The 20,334-nt window shown below is 38.7% G+C and overlaps 1 protein-coding gene across 17 annotated transcripts in view; it reads left to right on the top strand.

The window, feature by feature from the left end:
- Positions 1–20,334, top strand: part of Dys (Dystrophin) — a 163,089-nt gene that overhangs the window by 45,651 nt on the left and 97,104 nt on the right. For 13 of the 17 annotated variants that reach the window (XM_089265593.1, XM_018111938.3, XM_018111947.3 and 10 more), the window contains 6 exons: positions 10,112–10,180; positions 10,646–10,736; positions 10,799–10,919; positions 10,986–11,119; positions 11,808–11,901; positions 11,966–12,046. In XM_089265593.1, coding sequence (XP_089121719.1) covers positions 10,112–10,180; positions 10,646–10,736; positions 10,799–10,919; positions 10,986–11,119; positions 11,808–11,901; positions 11,966–12,046 — 590 coding nt within the window. Of the gene's footprint in view, positions 1–759; positions 1,103–7,830; positions 9,543–10,111; positions 10,181–10,645; positions 10,737–10,798; positions 10,920–10,985; positions 11,120–11,807; positions 11,902–11,965; positions 12,047–20,334 lie in introns of those variants that run through there. The other 4 variants (XM_089265545.1, XM_089265584.1, XM_089265578.1 and 1 more) reach the window with 2 other exon arrangements.

Genomic DNA, 20,334 nt, shown 5'->3' with positions numbered 1-20,334 from the left:
GCCGCTTTGCCATTGAGGTGTATTTTAATTTATATTTTCTTATGCAGAAAACGCGCTTCATATTCCTCACAGAGAATGAGAGAGCGTGAGAGAGAGAGAGGGGGAAAGGGAATGCCTGGTATTCCTTTTTCAGTCATTAAAACCGCTGCACTCGACTCAACTTTCAGAAATTCTGACGTTATTACCACCCTCGAAGCTGGTTGAAAAAGGGGGACACAGAGGGCGTGAGTCTAAAAGCAAATATCTACGATGCCACGACAAACAACAACCACACACACACACACACACATATATATATATACATGTATATATATATAAATATATTTAGACACACACAGAGAATTCCGTCAATGGCCTCGGCACGCTTGTTGTGTGTGCAACCCTGTGCAAAGCTGATGTTAAAGTTTCTTATCAGTTATCAAGGTTCGCGGCAGACACGCACAACATGTGGCAGGAAGGCTGGCGGGCGCTGCTTGAATTCCGGCTGCTCCCGGCTATGGAGCACCCACTGCGCATGACATTCACAAGCAAAACAAACTGCCGGAATGCCGGCCGAAAGAGAGCGAAACAACAGAGAAATGCCAAACAGCATGGCGAAGCGAAAGAGAACCGAATGGAATACAGAGAGATGAGAGACTGTGTGAGTGAGAGTCGCCAGGTGGGTGGTTGTTTGTCTTTCTGTTGAGGTGTGTGTGCGTGTATGTGTGTGGGGGCGACCGTGCCGGAGTTGTGTTTATGCTGGGGTTGCTGCTGCGCCCCAGCTAACGTGCTTTTCCATCTTTGTTTACCCGCCTTTTGGGGGTTGCTGGTACCGCCCGCCAGAGAGCGCCACCGTGAGCGTGAGCGTGAGCGTGAGCGTATCGAAAGCGTAGTAAAAACAGTTCCGTGTTGAAAACGCTGCGCTCTTTGTTCACGGCCAGTTGGGACTCTGAGGGCAGTCGGCCCAGGACATTCGTGGGCTTTGACTGCGTACAAACGGTTGTGAATCTCGACTCGTAGCCATTGCAGCTATCTTTTCTTATGGACTCGAGCCGTCTCAGCCCGCCTCTGTCCACTGTTGTCTCGTGACGTCGCGACGCGTGAAAATTCTTGCTCAAAAACTGTAAATTTTAAATAACACAGATAAAAGAAGAAGCGAGAAACTCGTTTTTTAAGCCAAATTAATTGCATTCAATTAGCAGAGCAGCTCGCCTGCGCAAGTGTGCGTGTGTGTGCTAGTAGCTATATATATTTACGTGTGTGTGTGTGTGTGCGCTTTATATATGCTTGAGTGCTAAGAAAAGTCAAGCCACAAAATCGGCATTTAAAGTTTCTGTCTGCATTGGATTATTGCCCAGCCCTGTCTGTTACCCCACACAAACACACACACACACACACACACACCCTGCAGGCGGTGTAGTAGTGCCCTTGTTGCTGCTGTTGTTGTTGTTGTAGTTTGTGTTGCCAATTTTGTTGCCGCTACTTTTGTAAATCAATAAACGTGAGGGTGGCAAAAGCCGCAAATATTGCTGAACGCCGTGCTACACAACGCATTCAGATAAAAGTGTCATTGTCATAGTTAAAGCTAAAAAAATTGAAGAGAGAATGCAAATAATGTGGAAATGCAAGTGGGATCTGTGAATATAATCAATTGGATTTATTTGTCGTGCAATCGAAACAATTACAAATTCATTCAAGTATTTGCCAAACAATTTAATCGCATTATCACAATTAAGCAGAAAGTGTTAAAAAACAAATGCAACAACGGAATAATTCTATATAAATAAATGAACGAATATATTGTATAATTTAAATGAAATATAAATTTTCAATTCAGTAACTAATGGTCAGGAAAATATTAAAAAAAAAATTAAAAAATATAATTATAAATAAAATATAATTGACATAAATTTAATATTAATATAGGGCTTATTTCATAACATATTTATTACTCTGCTTTCATTATTTTTGTTTTTAACTACAAGAATGTTTAATATTAAAAATGTTGTTTAATTAATCATTCATTAATACTTGAACAAATGCAGCTGACAATAATTTTGAATATTGAAAAATTATTTACTTTAGTATATATTCATTTAGTATTCATAAATTGTTGCTTATTCGACACTGCAGAAAATTATTGATTGTTTTTTTTGTTTTTTTTTTTTTGTTTTTTGTTTTTTGTTTTTTATTGTATTTATTTTTATTGCATTTATCTATTAATTTATGTTTGAGCTAAAAATGCTCCAAGCACCGTCAGTCTGGTAGTGGCTCTGATGCTGGTCTATCCTCATGAAGAGCTGCATCACACTTTGGAGTATGTAGCTAGATAGCTTCAACCTTCAAGGTGGAGCCTTTGAATATGCTCTAACTGGGCATTGCCCTTTGTGTTCCTGCATCCTGTTTTCTTTGTCTAGTTTAGGTACATTTAATTAGCTAAGAACAGTTGTTATTTGTGTCTCATAAGACGTTTCATCGTCTTTTGTTTTGCTTCATTATAATGCTTCAAATATTAAGGCTTTATTTTCCTTTATACATTCTATATTATGTTGAGAATTATTATCATAACATAATTTTAAAAATAATCTTGAACTAAAAGTGCAGCTCTTATATGTCTTGACACATTATTGTTATTTATTTATGTATTATTATAAACCTTGTTTTGAGGCATTTTAATAACACTTTAGGTTGTTGTTTTGCATATCTGATTTATTTATTAACCAATTCATTTTCTTTCTTTTATGTGCTTACTTATTATTTTTATTAACTAATATTATTATTATTTTTATTGTACTTATTAATATTTTTATTATTTTTATTTTATTTTTTTATTTGTGTTAAATTAATTATATATTTTTTTTAATTGCATTCCAAATATAACTTAATTATTTTTTTATATTAAATTTATTTTTTATTTAACTTTTTATTTTTATTTTATTTTTTTTTTATTTATTAATTTTGTTATTTTTGTATAAATTCTCTTTATTTTTTTAAATTTATATTTAAGTTGTATTCTCAACTGATTTTCAATGTGCGATTTTTTGTTTAACTTACTCTCCACATTATTCCGTATCAATTAGAATAAATTTGTGCTTCTGTTCTCGTATTGGACATAACATTTGCCATGCTGCTATAATATGCTAATCTATAATTAATTAAAATACAACAAGGATGCATAATATTATAACGGAATACATAATGAATGTCACATAGAGACTGCCAGCAGAATTATAATATAATAAATATTCAATAAAGCGTGAGCTGAAGCCAACAAAAGTGACGCTAACTAAAACAACAACAACAACAACAGGACAACAATAGGGCTGTGTGTGTTGTTGTTGTCCCTGTTGCTGTTGTTGTAGCTGTTCACATCATGGGAGAAAGAAATGTGTTTCAATAAATTACATGAGCACGCAGCGCGAAACGCGTTGAAGGCAGCGCGAAGCCGCAGCAGCAGCAGCAGCAGCAGCAGCAGCCAACGAATGTGGCATAATTTGCGGTGTATGTGTATGTGTGTGTGTGTGTGTGTGAGTGCCTTGGGAATGGTAATGGTAAAAACAGCACAGTCAGCAGCAGGAAAAAAAAAAAACAAATGAAACTTGGCGCTCACTCAAATGGCAAAAGCAACAACAACAACAACTAACACTAACAACAACAAGCAACGAGCTACGAGCAACTTGTACACTGAAAACGGCGTCGAACACACACACACACACACTCAAGTTATTTGACTTGATTGCATACTTTTAGGCGGAAAATAACATTTTATTTATATAGTCTGCAGATGTAGGCAGCAGCGGCATGAATCGCTTCACAGCGAACGTGTTGTGTTGTTCTTTCAAATAGTTTTCAAGTCTATTTATTTGTTATGCCTCTCCAGCCACGCCCACCACGCCTACCATTCCAAGCCATGTTGTAAGTTTTCACAGCGCCGGCTGTCGCTTGAGTCTATTTGTGAAAAAGCAAAAGGAAAACCCTGAACTTTTCTTATTTGGCGTAACAAGTTTTCATGCTGTTTATCATAGATGCCTGTCGCCACGTGCAGTAGGCCTCAATTTATTCAAATTAGGATACGTTTTGTCATGGCTACAGAGCAGTCTTATTTCTTTACTTACTTAAAATGTGTTTTGTTAGCCTGATTCATGAGCTGGCCAAAAAAACAATGTGAATGTTTCAATGGACTGTCTGTCGTATTGCCGTTAAACGGACTGCCTAGGACACATTTCATTTACTAAGTGTACAATGGAATTTGCTGTTGATTGATTCGTCTCGTTTCACTTTGTGGGCGATGCTTGTATTGTTCCATTGAATACGTTATGAGCTGAAAGTACCAAAGTTTGGATACAACTAACAGAATGAACAGGGTTAGTTTAGGTTTAACTTTCGAGCAGTAGGGAATTGGAACTGAAAATGGCCAGGGAATTGAAGTTGAGCAGAGTTATATATACATATAGTTAATGCAGATAATATAGACTTGTCTACAGTCTAAATAATAGACAGCCCTAAAAGTATTTGTATAACATAAAATATTTGTATGCTTAGACATTGTATCATGAGATGTTGAAGTTTAGATACATATAAAATATGTAGAACGAGCCATAGTCTATATGATAGAAAGCCTTAAACATAATTCTGTGTATCTGCTTTGGTCTATCATATACATAATCAAATATATCGTTATATATGATTTTAGGATAATAACTCGAAATGTGGATATGGATAGATTGATTATAAACATAAAGTTACGTTGTTGCTTATGTAGCTTATTCATTTAGTATATCAAGCTCGGTTCATTGCAAATTGTTACCAGAAAATTCCAGAAAAACAATAACTCTGTAAATTTTTCTATAGAAACTTCTTAGATCTATCACTGAATATAGTTTTTATAGATTTTTGCCTTTCAAGAAACGTTAGATTTTATGCCACCAGCAGTCGATAAATTCCTCCCTATTTATGCCAAGAAACAAATTACGTTTTAAAGAAATTTCTAGAAAAAAAACCTTTCAAAGGACTAAAACGAATATACCCGCTTGATTGACTGCTTGATTATGTGGAATTGTGTACTTCAAAGCGATTTCCAATCTGGCCATTTGTGTATGCAGCTCAAAGCACTTAAAATATTCACGTTTTAAACTAAGCGGATTACAGCACAAGAGCGCTCGAACTGCAAAATAATTTCAACTAATTGCAAAAAGTTGGCAGTAAAGAGTTAAAAACAAATAGTTTGCGAAGCTGATTTTGATGGAGGCAGAGGGCACTGTGAAAAGTCGAGTAATTAGTGAGCAGAGGTTTGCCAAAAGGGACGAGCAACTATCGTATACAATGCGGTTGCACATGATTTAAAGAGAAAAAAAAAGAGAAAAATAAAAACGAATAAAAACAACGAAACGAGAAACCATCAAATGAAGTCAAGCATTTGAGCAGAACAAAGGCCAAACACAACCGCAGACAGTTCGCCATACAAATTGCAGCAGAGCCACAATAGTGAGTGCGTGCGAGAGAGAGAGAGAGAGTGAGAGAGGGGGGCATAGGCAGGCAAGACAGACAATAAAAGTGTAGTAAGCGAAATGGCCAGCAGGCCATTGCAACGTCTACATTGTTATATGCATTTAAAGGTGAGCCAGAAGTTAAATGCACCTGCCACGGGCGATTTCTGGGGTTTAATGGCACGGCAAAGGAAAGGGACGAACGGATGGACGGTAAGGTACGGTACGGTACGGCATGGTTTGGTGTAGGACAATAAAAGCGAGGCACACAAATGGAATAACAGCCGCAACAAGCATAACAGCAACACATGCGACACAAACTTGCCTCGTGCACCTTGTTGCAGGCGTCAAGAGCCAAACGGGGCAAAAGTTGCTCCTGCTGCTGCGTAAAACTTTGCTGCATACATTTCGACTGCGTTTGCCGGCCAACTGAGGCGATGAATGTGTGCGATGGGTGTATGTGTGTGTGTGTGTGGGAGTGTGTGCATGTGTGTGTGTGTGTGGGAGAGAGCGAGAGAGCAAAAGTGTGTGTGTGCCTTTGTTGCCTTGCAGTGTTGTGCACTCAGCTATACACCCATATTTACTCACTGCAGACACGTCTGAAATAATATACAGTAAGGACTAGCTATGAAGAAAGAATAAAAAATGAGCTAATTATAAATAAAACTGAATATTCGTTAAATAAAAAAGTAAAGAAAACAATGGCAAAAAAAATATAAACAAAATAAGGGTTGCCAGTTTTTAAATATCTTGAAAAAAATTCTGATAGTTCCTGGTTCAATTCTTCAATTCTTATGATGCATTTAGTATAAAACAAAAAATCTGGAAAATTTTGCAAGATATTTCTTCGGTAGATAACCTTCTTAAGATGAAGGTTGGGTCTATAATATGTTATTTGTATATGCATCAGTCATAGCAGTCTGATTCATAGGGTATTTTCATATATTAAACAGCCTTCACATTTCAGCTGATAGACATACATTTTACTACCACATTGTCAACATCTAGTCAGCTCATATTACTCAATACCCATATACTTAAGATGTTTGTATATATTTCTATTCATATGCCATGTCAGTCCTTTATATATGTACATACTATAATTACCGTACAACGAAACGGCTAACAAAGCTTCACATAGCACTTTCATAATCTAGTTGACTCAGCTTATATAACTGAAAATTCCACATACATATATTTCTATTTTAGTTAAGACCAGTTTCTCATATCGAATGCTCACTGTACAGGTTTAAAGACATCCAAGCTAATCAAATGTTGTCACTCAATATTGTAGTCATATAAATATGACTCATATATATCCATTTTCGACTCATCGCAGTCTTTCATAGTCAATAAATACTGCATAGTGAAACAGAGAGTAAATTAAAAAATTCCAATGTCATCAATTAGACAGCTCACATTACTGAATATTATAGACATACAAATTTTTACGTTTTCGCCCAAGACCAGTCTGTCATATCGAATACCTACTGTACATGATTACAGACATCCAAAGGAAACATTCAGTTGTCATCATTTAGTCAACTCTATTCTCTCAATACTATAGTCATATACATTCCTCTTATATTTCCATTCATTCCATTCCATGTTCACCTCATACCAGTCTCTCATATTCAGTAACTACTGTACAGTGAGAGCAAAGCTGAACAGCTCACATTATTCTATATTATAGACTTACAAATTTCGTGCTTCACCTCTTATCAGTCCTTTATCTACTATTACTACTGTACTACGAAGCAGCGAGCAAAGCAAAACAGTTGCAATATTTTCAGAGATTACCAAAAACACAAAAAAGGAGAAGCAAATGCCGCCTCTGCCTCCTGCTCTGCCCCTTCCTCCCCCTCTCCCTCTGCCTGTGCGTTGACAGCCGGCGCAGAGCCAGGCGCAAAGTGTGGTGAAAAAGTGTGTGAAAGAGCAATAACCCACTGTGAGAGCTGCGTGCGTGTGGTGTGTGAGGTGGGTGAAGTGGGTGGGTGGGTTGTGGTTAGTAGTGCCTGGTGGGTTGGCCGTTTGCAAAGAGAACGCTCTCTTGGGTCCACACTCGCACTCTACTAGCATTCTCTTAGTGCGCGCTTACCTGTGTGCTCAGCTTATTTGTGTGTTTGCTTGTGGCCTGTAACTGTGTTGAGTTTCCGGCACGCCGTATAAACAAACCCAGACCCGGACGCAAACTCGCGTGGGGGCCAAATGCCGGCTAACCAGCGAGGGGTTGCTGCTCCCGTTGCTGTTGTTACTGTTGTTGTTATCGGTGCATTTGTTAAGCCTTTATCAATGTCAACAATGCAGACATAATTTTATTTTTGGTTTATCATTATCATTCTTTATTGAATTGACGCCGCGTCAGACAATGCAAAGTATACATATCGAATGCCGCACGTGATGCCGCACAGTGAAGTGAAGTGAAGTGAAGTAAATGCCCATCGGTCCGTTAGCCGTTAGCCAACGTTAGCAGCTGTCGCAGCTACGCACAACAGAACGCCCCCCCCCCCCAGCGCGCACAACATTGCCACGCACAGGACAATCGAGCACCAGCGATGACTGCCAAGCCGCCGCCGCCGGTGCCGCCAACGGTGCCCGATGAGCAGCTGCCGAAGCTGGCGCCGCAGATACCACGCCTCAACTCCGAGCTGGCCGCCCAGGCAGCGATGCGCGCTCAGCAGCTGCTGCGCAAGCAGAGCTCGCAGGAGCAGACGGCCCCTGGCCAGAAGGCGGTGCCACCACCGCTGCCACCGCAGAGCCGGCCCGTGCCCGCGATTCCGGCACGCGGCGCCAGCGAGCGCTCGGCACCGCCGGAAATTCCACCCAAGCGGCACAGCCTGAAGAGTCTGCCCGATGGCCAGCATGTGGTGGTGCCCGGGCTGCCGCCACCTTTGCGGCAGCCACCGCCGTTGCCCAAGAAGCCCGCCTCCGCGCAGAGCTCGGCGCAGAACAGCGCACAGAACTCGCCGCTGGCGGGGCTCAAGTTCAAGGAGAAGCCGCCGCTGCCGCCGGAGAAACACTCGACGCTGTCCGCCGAGGCGATGGCTGCGCGCCGCTGCTCCAATCCCTTCGAGATGCCGCCACCGCCGCCGCCGCTCGTGCTGCAGTCGGCAGTGGCAGCGCTGAGCGAGCAGAGCTCCAAGAATGTGAACACGCTGGCGAATTGTATTCCGGTGCCGTCGCCGGCGCCAACGAGAGCCAGCGAGACCAAGAAGCTAAACCAACGACCAGCTCCGGCGGCCGTCTCGCCCACGGATGAGTTCGGCTCGGAGGATGCGCTGCGCGGCATTGAGAGCGGCCTGCGTAACATGGAGCGCGCCATGCAGGAGCAGATGAACCTGCGCAGCCTGGAGGCCGCCGTCCAGAACAACTTCGATCTGAGCTTCAAGGCCAGCCTGGCCGCAGGAGGTGGCCGCCACCTGGGCAGCTCAGCCAATCTGCGCACCAGCAACTACGAGCGCAATCTGTCGCTCGACGAGAGTCGTGCAGGAGACTCGCGCCAATCGCTGGAGGAACTGAAGCAACTGCGTGCCCAGGCACAGCAGCAATCCCTACACAACTCATCCTCCTCCTCTGTGTCGTCCGCGTCGGCCTCGCAGGTGGAGCAATCAATGCGCTCCACCATCGAGCACCACATGCGCTCCCTCGACCGCAATCTGCCGCTGGAGCTGCAGTACAGTCGCCATCGCATGCAGAACAACCTGTCCGGCGGCGGTGCTCCGCCAGCGGCGCAGTCCACCCAACAGCAGCAGCAGCAGCAGCAGCAGCAGTCGCCACAGCCACCCATGCCGCTGAGCAGCGAGTTCCGTGAACAGATCCGCCAGCAGCTGCTGGGCAACATTCCGCCCCAGGTGGTGCACAACATGGGCCAGTTGCCCGGCTCGGCAGCAGCCGCTGCCCTGCTGCAGCATCAGGCTCAGTCGCGGGCAGCTGCGGCCGCCGCTGCTGCTGCCGCCCAGATCGTCGCCGGCAATGGCGTCGTGCCCGTCGGACTCTCCCGAGAGGAGCTGCGCATGCGTCGACGCTCCTCCCACGACGAGACGCAAATATCGCAGAACGCAGCTGGAGGCATTCAGGGTAAGCTGGAATCGGATTGACTGATTGATTGATGAACTGATCAGCGCCTAGTGCTTGAGTTTAGATAGGCAGCCGATATATAGGATGATATATATGACGATATGATGATATACATTTAAAAAAAAAACTTGATCCTAAGTTGAAAAATCTAATTTGAATTTTATTTATTTATTTATTTATTTTCTTTAAATATTATTATTATTTTTTTTAAGCTAAGATAGTTAGGCATAATTATATTATTGATATAATGTAAATTATAAAATATATATGGTATTTACCAACACTTTTTTATTTAATTATTATTATTATTTTTTTAATTACTTATTTATTTTTTTAAATTTTTTTTTATATACTTTTTTTCAAATAAAAAAATAATGCTTTACTCAAGAAATCAAAAATATTTCCGTAAAGGCAAAATAAATTTTATTTGCTTAGTTTAATATAAATTAAGCTGTAGTTTATTCCTCTATTTTATTTTTCTTTTTATAATTAATTATTTATATATTTATTTAATTGCAAACATTATGAATTCTCTTCTATTCTATCTTACTTCTATACCTCTCTGTTAGAATTGAAACAGTTTTCCATAGCACCGCATTGTGCAGCTGACTTAGACTATTTACGTTGCTTTCTGAAAGGTAACGAATACAATTTGTGTTTATGCTAACCCAGCTGTGTGAGAGCTAACAACGGCTAGTGCCGATAGATACCAGAGTGGACTCCAACTAATCTGATAATAATTGAGACCATCTCACACACAAAGACCTGCCGAACAAGTGGAGCAGAGCAGCAGCACACCTCTCTCTGTCTCTCTCTCTCTCTAGTTTCCTCCCTTGTTTACTAATGATGTTGCATGGCGTTTCACACACAACACACACACACACTTACAACTGATCAATAAATGTTGAATGGGGCTCCAAGGGTTCCCCCGTTTACCGTTTACCGTTTACCGTTTACTAGAAACTACACCGCAGCTAACTTTTGTCACTCGATTAAAATGTTTTATTGTTGTTGTTCTTAGTTAATAATGTTTAACAGTAACCAAAATGCTAGGCTCTCTGGTGAACCATTAATTAAACTGTTCTCTATTGCGGCATTCACAGTTACCCGCCTGAGGGAGCATTGGGATGAGACGTCGCAGTGCGTGCTGCAGCGAGCGGCGCAGCTGAAGAGCATGCTGAGCGATTCGCAGCGGTAGGTTATCCTTTAGCCCACTTTGGGGTCAATCCAATTAATTGCTTCAATCCGATTGGCAGGTTCGAGGCCAAGCGCGTCGAGCTGGAAATGTGGCTGGCGCGCATGGAGCAGCGAGCGGAGCGAATGGGCACCGTGGCCACCACAGCAGACATACTGGAGGCCCAGCAGAAGGAGCAGAAGGTGACTTGTGCTGGCATCGCTCACATGGCTTGCATAAATTAATCTATTCCCTTTATATATCCGCAGTCCTTCCACGCCGAGCTGCATCAGAATAAGCAGCACTTCGACCTCTTCAGCGAGCTGACGCAGAAACTAATTGCAGTCTATCCCAACGATGATACTTCCAGAGTTAAGAAGATGACTGAGTCCATTAATCAACGGTGAGTGTCGTCTATTGAAATCATCGTGCAGCGACTCTGTCGAGCCAAATGAAGTGCGAAAATGCAAATAGTTACGCGTTTTCAATTCCGAGCACTTGTGCGCTTTGCGTGTAATGCGAATTAATGACTTGCACTTGCCAAGCCTCAGCATTATAAACACAAATCAAATAAATCACAGCAGGTGCAAACGAAACCTGAAGAAAATCCTTAAATTCTTGGAGAATACTCAATCAATAAACCTCTTAGCTGTTGGAAGTGCTTTAATATGCATAGAAGAAGTAAGAGTGTAGAATGTTTGTGACTTTTTCAAGAACTTTTTTTTCATTCTGTTTAAGAAAACTTATTGAATCCTAAAATATAGATAATCTTTTGAAGTCTTAAAAAAGTATATGAATATATATGTATATATATTGCTAAATGTGAACGGTTAAATGATTTAAATCTATATAAAACTTGATTAGATAAGTTTTATATAGATTTAAATCATTTAACCTGTCCAAAGGAAAGGGAAGATTTCGTTTCTGATTCCAACTATAGTAAACATTTTAATATCAGCAAATTCTTAAAGCTTCCACAACCACCGATATATAATATTTGTCTGCTATATCGCATGTATCACCTATGAATATATTATATTGATTTATATATATATTACATTTAATATATTTTCTTTTGATTCTCCTTGCAGCTATACCAACTTGAATAACGGTGTTATCAACCGAGGCAAACTGCTGCACGCCGCTGTGCAAGATCTGCAATCGTTCGATCGCAAAATGGATCAGGTTAGCAATCATCTCGATTCATATGATATCACATTTCTCTAATCGTTTCTCTGTTCTCTGGCAGTTTCTCGCCTTTCTCTCGGAAACGGAAACCCTTTGTGAAAATGCTGAATCGGACATTGATCGCAATCCGATGATGTTTAAGGTAAGTGCTTCATAGAATTTACCCTATTCGAGCGCTACCCCCCATATGAATACACCGCTGTCTTTGTATCGCATTTAACCTGACCTCAAGTGAAAGATTTATGCATAGCAAGAGTGCTTTACTTCAGTCTCTGGTGCATTGACCGATCCCACCAGAGAATGATTGTAAGTGCATTGAGTTTGTATAGTATATAAAAATTTAAGCAATCTATTGAAAATTGGATTTTAAGTGAGAAATGTGCTACGTAAAAATAATATATGTACATATGTATATTTAATTGTTAAAGAGATATTTAACTGTACAGAGGATTCTTAAATTTTTCATTGATATATATTTAAAATATATATATATATATATATATATGTATATATTTCTTTCTTACCCATTTCTATATACCAATACTTATATTGATTTATTGAAGCTATCAGCTATATATATCTCTATATACGATAACGGTATATCTGATCTATCTGCTCTTCCGACTTCGCAAATTCTGCGTGTGTTTATTTACGTTTCAGTTTATTTAGCATGTTGTGATCTATGAGCACGATCTTTGTTTTGGGCTATACGCAGAGAACTAATTGCAATTTTCCTAAAAGAGTTTCCCCTCTCTGTTGTATCAGATCTAATTGACCCGCATTTAAGGCGCTCTCTCTCTCTCTCTCTCTTTGGCTTTATCAGCTAATTTTCTTTAAGTATTTCCAATTTTCATTTGCCGCATGACCATGAAACATGCAATCAATTTGTGATATCTGATCGAAGCTCAAGTGCTCAGCCCCATCAGCCGATGATGCGGATCCACTCGAATTCGCTTACTTTGTGGACTTGCTTTGATGACCGGCACGGATTGGAATGAATCGAGTTGTGTGCTCGGCCACTTAATGTCTCAATGGCATTTGCAACCCGGATTGCCATTGCAGCCTCAAATCGGGTGCATGCCACAAACACACACACACACGCACACAGTCAGTCAGTCAACATAGGCTGCCCTCTTCAAACCTATTTGCCTGTGTGGCTCGACACTTCTCAACAACACCAGAGCACCGCCTCAGCCTCAGCCTCTGCCTCTGCCTCCACCCACGCAGCATTCGAGAGTGCGGCGTGTTCTTCAAGTGCTGCGTGGCGTCTGTCTGTTTGAATGTTTGTGTTTCTTGCCTGGGTTACTGGCCGCCGTGCAGCAGCATCATCATCCCCAACTTAATGATCATCATGTGCTGCATGCGGCCGCCCACTCCACTCCACTTTCCTATTATAATCATGCACTCACCCATTTGAGCCAATTACTGTAAATGCGTTTTCTTTTCACTTTTCACTTTTCTTTTCTTTCAACTTCTTGATCAAATTTGTTGGGCATAGAACTTAAATGAGTTCTTTATGTTTTTTTTATACCACATACATTTATAAAGTTTCCCTTTTAATGTGTTTATATTTAAAACTGTTGCTGTCCCATATATTTAACTGAAGAACTTGAACCAGTATTTGTATATACATATGTATATGTATTTGAGTGGACTTTATTAACGTGTAATGTGCTTTTATTCATTTCATCAAACCCGCAAAAGCTTTTGCCTTGCAGCTTAAAACACATTTATCCTTGTACAAAATCCAATGGCAAAAGCTTTTAATAGAGCTTCAGCCTAGTTGGAGCTTGAGCTTTATTTTCCCAAAAGCGTTTTACATTTTTAGCTTTTGTGCTGGCAACGCTGAAACGGACTAAGGCAATTTGTTGTCAAATCTACACTGTTCAATATCTGCCTAAAAGTGGTATATAGGCTGGCTTGCAAAATTATTTAATATTAAAAAATATTATTTTCATTTATTAAAAGTACATAAATTATATTTTAGCTTTTCACTTAGAATAATATAAAAGTCGTTGCTAGATATTAAAATTAATAATAAATTCCAATATTCTATACCTTCGGCTGTTGCAGGGCATCTTTTAGTTTGTCATGCAAATCAGTTTCGCTCATTTTGTATTTTGCCGGCAAATACCGTTATATTTACCGGCTGCTTGCCGTGTAGACTGTGAGAGAGCGCGCGCCCGAAAAGTCTCCACTCCACAGAGCAGACTCTCGGCCTCTGTTTTCGTTTTCGTTTTCGTTCTCTGTTTTTGTTATCTCGGCACATGCCGACAACGACGGCAGCCGAGTGGCGCTATTTTGGATGGCTTGCCAGCTGCTGTCGCTGTCGCTGCCGCTGCGACTGCGGCTGCTGTTGGATGCTGTGACTGTTGGCGTCGACAGCGCTGCTGCGAGCGTTGGCTCGCACTTGCCGTTGCTCTTCGTCAGTTCAGTTCGTGTTCTGAGATGCGTCCGTACGCGCGTTGATAACGGTCGCAAGGCGCTGATTTGTTTAGCCCGGCTTGTAAACAATTCCAAAATTCATTCAAAAACCCTGAACAGAATTTCCGAATCGAGTGATATATTGAATTACTTAATTATATATATGTACATGTATATATATGTAAATGATAAAGAGAAACAGTTGTAAATTAAGGGATAAAGTAAATCAGTTTACCATATAATTTGTCTTTGCATACCTATAGGCGTGCACTCACACACACACACACACACACACGCGTACGCACACTCGCATGCATTGTGGAACACCCGCAGATGCATGCGCCCGCAGACATGCAAGCGCACATTTATGTGCTGCATGTGCACACATGCAAATTGAATCCCACCATGCAACAATTAATCGCAAATCTTTGCTTAAAGCAACGCACGGAAAAGGCGGCACAGCCGTTGCCATTATGCGCCTATGTGTGTGTGTGTGTGTGTGTGCATTTTAAAGTGAAATGTGCATTAATTATGCACACATATTCCAGGCCTGCTTCCGCTGGCCAAGCGAACTAAGTGAGATTGAAATTGAAATTTGTGCAACATAAAAAGTTTTGTTGAGTGCCAAAGAAACTGCAAAATGTTTCCAATACGAATTAAAACAATAGTTTTAATTGTAATACAAACGTGTTTAAACATGTTTCAGTTGTGCTGCAAAAAAACATTCCACATTAAAATGCCAAAATCGATCAAAGCTGTGCGATTTATAAATTTACGCAAATTAAATAATTCATTAATTCATTGAAGTGAATAAAAGTTTTTGCTTGTATGAGCTCATGTGAAATGTGTATAAAAAGTATTTATGTTAATAATATTTCACTTTTATTGTGTTTTTAGTGCTCATACATTGTCAGCAGGCTGAGTTTGTCTACAAGATTCTTATCATATGCATATATAGGCGTAATTTGCGCAATTTTTAAGATATGGAATTTCGTTTTTAGATAACTGAATTGTTGTCAACTCAGCATCATATTATCTTTTATTATTACTATTACAATTATTATCAGTCTCAGAGCGTGGACCATAAGATATTTCAGTCTAGATTTGAATTGCTTGTAGTTAGGGTCGTAAAGCCAAAGTTGAATGCACTTTGTCTGGAATTTCAAATGAATAAATACCATATGTAATACTATATATTATATTTTTCGCTTTAATAGTTTATTTATGCGCACAAGCACTCCATGTCCCCCTCGAACACGAAACAACAACTTCAACATCATTAAACACTCCACACAAATATGTAAAGCCATTAATAACCGGTAGCAAGCACTTGAACTGAACCACAATAGAAACAGATTCGATCCCGCGGATGATGAGAGACTTTCAACTTCAACTTCGACTTCAACTTTGAAACCAAGGCCCAGCCCATGTTAGGCTATCGAATGCGATTATTAATCAAATGACAACACAATCGACACAGTCTCGTGTCGTCGAGACCCGATTTCATTCATAAAAAGATTTCCGCACTTTCCAAAAAGTTTTCGTTTACACGATTTTCCCGTCAGCGCGCGCATTAAGTCTAGAAAATATGCAAGCCCTCTGAGAGCTCGGCCGAGACGCGGCTTGGTCAATAACAAATGTCAAACATGCGTTTGCTTGAGCTCTCCGCGTGGAGTTGTCTCCGGCCACTGGCCGCGTGTGTGGGGCATGTTTACGTTTACCTGTTGACGCTTGTGGCGTCGCAACGCGTCGGCGGCAGCGGTGGCGGCGGTGGCAGCGGTGGCGGCGGTGTCGACGAAAGACACAAAAAGCAACAAGTAACCAAAACAAGTTCACAAACAAACCAAGTCAAAAGATTTAACAACAAGCGGCGACAAATTTCTATTACAAGACGAAGCATAAATACGCTGAAATCTCAAAGAAAGACAGTTAAATATATAAATGTTGACAAGAAATATGCTCTCATATATGATATATTATCATATATGATCAAATTTCTAGGCAAATATATTTAAATATAATATTTTCTGTCTTAAAAGATTCTTAATTTTCTCTCTATATATGAAAATGGTTTACATTGTAGACAGAAGAAAGCTGTTGTAGGCATTTGTGTATCGTTTTTCCATCTCTGGCCAGGGAAATGTTCCGTTGCCTGTTCAAAGAGCAAAGATTCATATATAGATTATAGAATAAAATAGAAGAGCAACAATATTGATAATACTAGAGTAATGCTTGCACTTCCCTTAATTTTGTTATCTCCAGCATGTTCGCTATAGTAATACTTACATATCGATATACGTTTTCATACCGATATCTGAAATTACTTTTGCCGTTACAGCATTTGCCTTTTAAATCTCTTAGAAATAAATATTCTTTATACGTTTTTTGCTGCCTGTCTCTCTTTCTCGCACTATCTCTCTCTCTCTCTCTCTCTCTCTCTCTCTCTCTCTCTCTCTCCCTCTCTGTCTCGTTTTTGTCAACAGGAAGAATTTTAAAAGATTTTCAGATTCCCATTTAGCGCTTTACAAATCCGATTCCTGTTGATCTATTTTATTTGAAATGATAAATTTTAAATATAACAAATATATATATATATATATATATATATATATATATATATATATATATATATATATATATATATATATATATATATATATATATATATATATATATGTATATATATATTTTTTTTTGTAACCAATACAAATTCTTAATTATTTATTTAGTTATTTTTTTCTCTCCATAAATTTATAATACCCCTTGAAAGCGTATGTATAAACAATGAAACGAAAAGTGTGCGTAGGCATTGAAGTTGTTGTTGTTATAGTTGTTTATTTCTTGTTGTTGTTGTTGTAATTGTTGCTGTTGCTGTCGACGACGACTTAGAAACACTTGAAAATATTGTCTGCCCGGTTGTCTATTTCAGCTGTTGGCAGCGCGTGGGTTCCCCCAAAGTTGTTTGATTAGAGCTGAGATCGTTTTTTTTTTTTCTCTCTCTTTCTTTTTTTTTTTTGTTGCACACATAGTGGGGCAGCGCCACTTGAGCATTAATTGTCTATGTTTAGTTAAAAATTAAGGCGTTTGAGTGGTGCAACCGCCGATTCGATAGTTATAAACGTGAGCCTATGCAAATTGAGGTATTCGAGCAGCATTAAATTTAGTGGGTGTTTATAAGCAGTTGATTAATCAGCAAACGACTTAAGTAGTTCTTCTGTTTATTTTTTTGGAAATGGAAAAAATATTTACTCAAAAGTTGTAAAGTTGAAATAAAGATAAGGTTTTATTTTATAGTATTAATATTATTCCTTTTTTTTACTTGAAAAGAGACGAATTTAAATATGAAACACAACCTAAAAATTTTTATTTTATTTGATAAAAATAGATGATCTTTTTTTGTGATATTTATTTATATTTATATTTTTTTTATTTAAAAAGCTCTTTTTTTACACTAAAATTATATTTTGTATACTAATTTATTTCTTATTCCTATATTCATTCAATTCCAATATTTATTCGGCTTCATGTCAGCTGACACAGCCTCAAAACAAAATTGATTAAAATTTATTTCGAAAATGTGTGGAAAGGGTAATTTTCTTAAGAGCCCAAAAATCATTTTCCACTCTCTGAAATGTTCTGGTGAGCTGCCTTCAAGTGATGGCACTTAAGGTTTTATGATCGCGCAACCCTCAAAACAGTAATAATAATAATAATAATAATAATAGAACCAACCACAGAAACAACAGCAACAACAACAACAACAAACACATGCTGGCTGCAGCATTCAAGTGCACTTTGTTAAAGCAATTAATTTACATTTCCGTGCAAAGCGTAGCCGAACAGCGAAGCACAAAGCAGAAACAGCCGGAAAATTTGTTGTGCAAAAAAAGAAAAACCAGAAAACAACAATGCGAATAGTGGAAAAACTTTACAACATAGAAACAGAAGTAGAGTCCAGTCGTGGAGTGCCTGGCCTCTCGACGTGGATGTGGTAGTTAAATCGCCAGAATGCAAACGCTATCAAAGCCGCAAATTCACTTCTTGACTGTGTGTGTGTGTGTCTGTGTGTGTGTGTGTGAGTGTGCTCGTTCTGGTTAGTTTGAAGTGCGCTGCGGTTCAACTGGCGCCAGCGACAACAGTAACTAGATTCTAGTGCCACTTGTCCGCCAGTGGGCAACGGTCAGTGGTCAGGATGCAGTCAGGACATGGCGCAAATAGCACAACAGCACAGCGTGGACAGCTCGTACTGGAATACCTATGCGAGCTAAGCTAGGCGTAAGGCTCACGAATCACAGAAACAACTAAGCACAGCAGACCAAGAGCCCAAAACCAAATGCTGCCAGCAGCCTAATCCAATTATTTTGCATTTGACAAAGAGCAAAGTTTGGCCAAATAAAAAAAAAAAAAAAAAACCACTTGAAATTACCTAATTCAAATAAGTTTGTTTTTAATATAAAAAATAATAAATATTATAATATTTATTTATACATCAAGTATAAAATATAAAATGTAAAATATATAATAAAAAATGAAAAATATAAAATATGAAATATAAAATATAAAACAGAAAATATAAAATATAAAATAGGAAATAGAAAGTAGAAATATAAAATATAAAATATGAATTATAAAATGTAAAATATAAAATATGAAATATATAATGAAATATAAAATATAAAAAAATAAAGCATAAAAATAAAATATAAAACATAAAATATAAAATATGAAATATAAAATATAAAAAAATAAAGTATAAAAAATAAAATATAAAAAATAAAATATAAAACATAAAATATAAAATATGAAATATAAAATATAAAATATAAAATATAAAATATAAAATATAAAATATAAAATATAAAATATAAAATATAATATATAAAATAAAATATAAAATTTAAAATATAAAATATAAAATATGAAATATAATATATAAAAAATAAAGCATAAAAAAAAAACAAAATATAAAATATAAAACATTAAAAATAAATAATAAAATATAATATATAAAACATACAAAATAAAATACAAAATATAAAATGTTAAAGATATAAGGTAAAATATGAAATATTAAATATTAAAAAAACAAATAAAATTTAAAATGCAAACATAAATTGCAAAATATAAAATATAAAATATGATTAAATGTATTTCCAAGTAAAATCTCATAGTTTTTCACATATTTTGCTCACCAGACTTCCTGCTTGATATATCGGAAGCTCGCTCGCCAGCAATCTATGACTATCAAGTGACACGGGCAGAAGGAATTGCAATTGCCGGTAGCTGGGAGGGGCGAGGGGGGAGTAGCTGGAGCTGCAGCAGCAGCAGCTGCATATATTTTACACAAAGATGAAGTTATTTGTCATTGCCAGTCGCATGCAGGACACAAAGATTACATCTTCAGTTTGGCTATAATTGCTACGGCGTGGCAGTTTGCCACAGACCTATTTGCAATGCGCCAGCCATGAAGATGCATCCTGTTGCCTGGCGATGGCCTGCGCACATTTCTCTTAGTCCTGCAGGGGCTTTCCGCTGCGGCTGCTGAATATTTTTATTTAGCTTGTGTTTTTGTGACCCTTCCTAGCATCAAGTTGTTGCATTTAATTTGCGCCAGGACTCGCTGGCTGCTGCTACAGCAGTCATGGGGAGAGTGAGTGAGAGAGAGAGAGAGTGAGGGAGAGAGAATTGAGGGAGACAATTGCAGACGCCGCACAGACAGTGCAACATTTGTTTGTTGGCGCTGAAGTTTGTGTTTGTGTTACTCCATTTACAAGCACAAATGGTAACTCGCGGCCAAACAGGCAACAACAACAACTACAACAACAACAACAGCAACAGCAAAGGCAAGGACAAAACAACAGAGTAAAAACTGAAAGATATTTGTGAAAAACGAGACAGCAACAATATTTGTTGTTTTCTTTTGTAAATGGCAACGAAATTAAATGCGAACTTTATGCAGCTGGAAGTGCAGACACACAGACATAGATACACATACACACACACACA

Source organism: Drosophila navojoa, chromosome 2 (assembly GCF_054131105.1).
Source record: "Drosophila navojoa isolate 15081-1374.11 chromosome 2, UAZ_NAV_1.0, whole genome shotgun sequence".
In the NCBI taxonomy this organism is placed as follows: domain Eukaryota; kingdom Metazoa; phylum Arthropoda; class Insecta; order Diptera; family Drosophilidae; genus Drosophila; species Drosophila navojoa.
The sequence above is the reverse complement of the archived record's forward strand: the minus strand, read 5'-3'. Positions and strand labels throughout refer to the sequence as shown.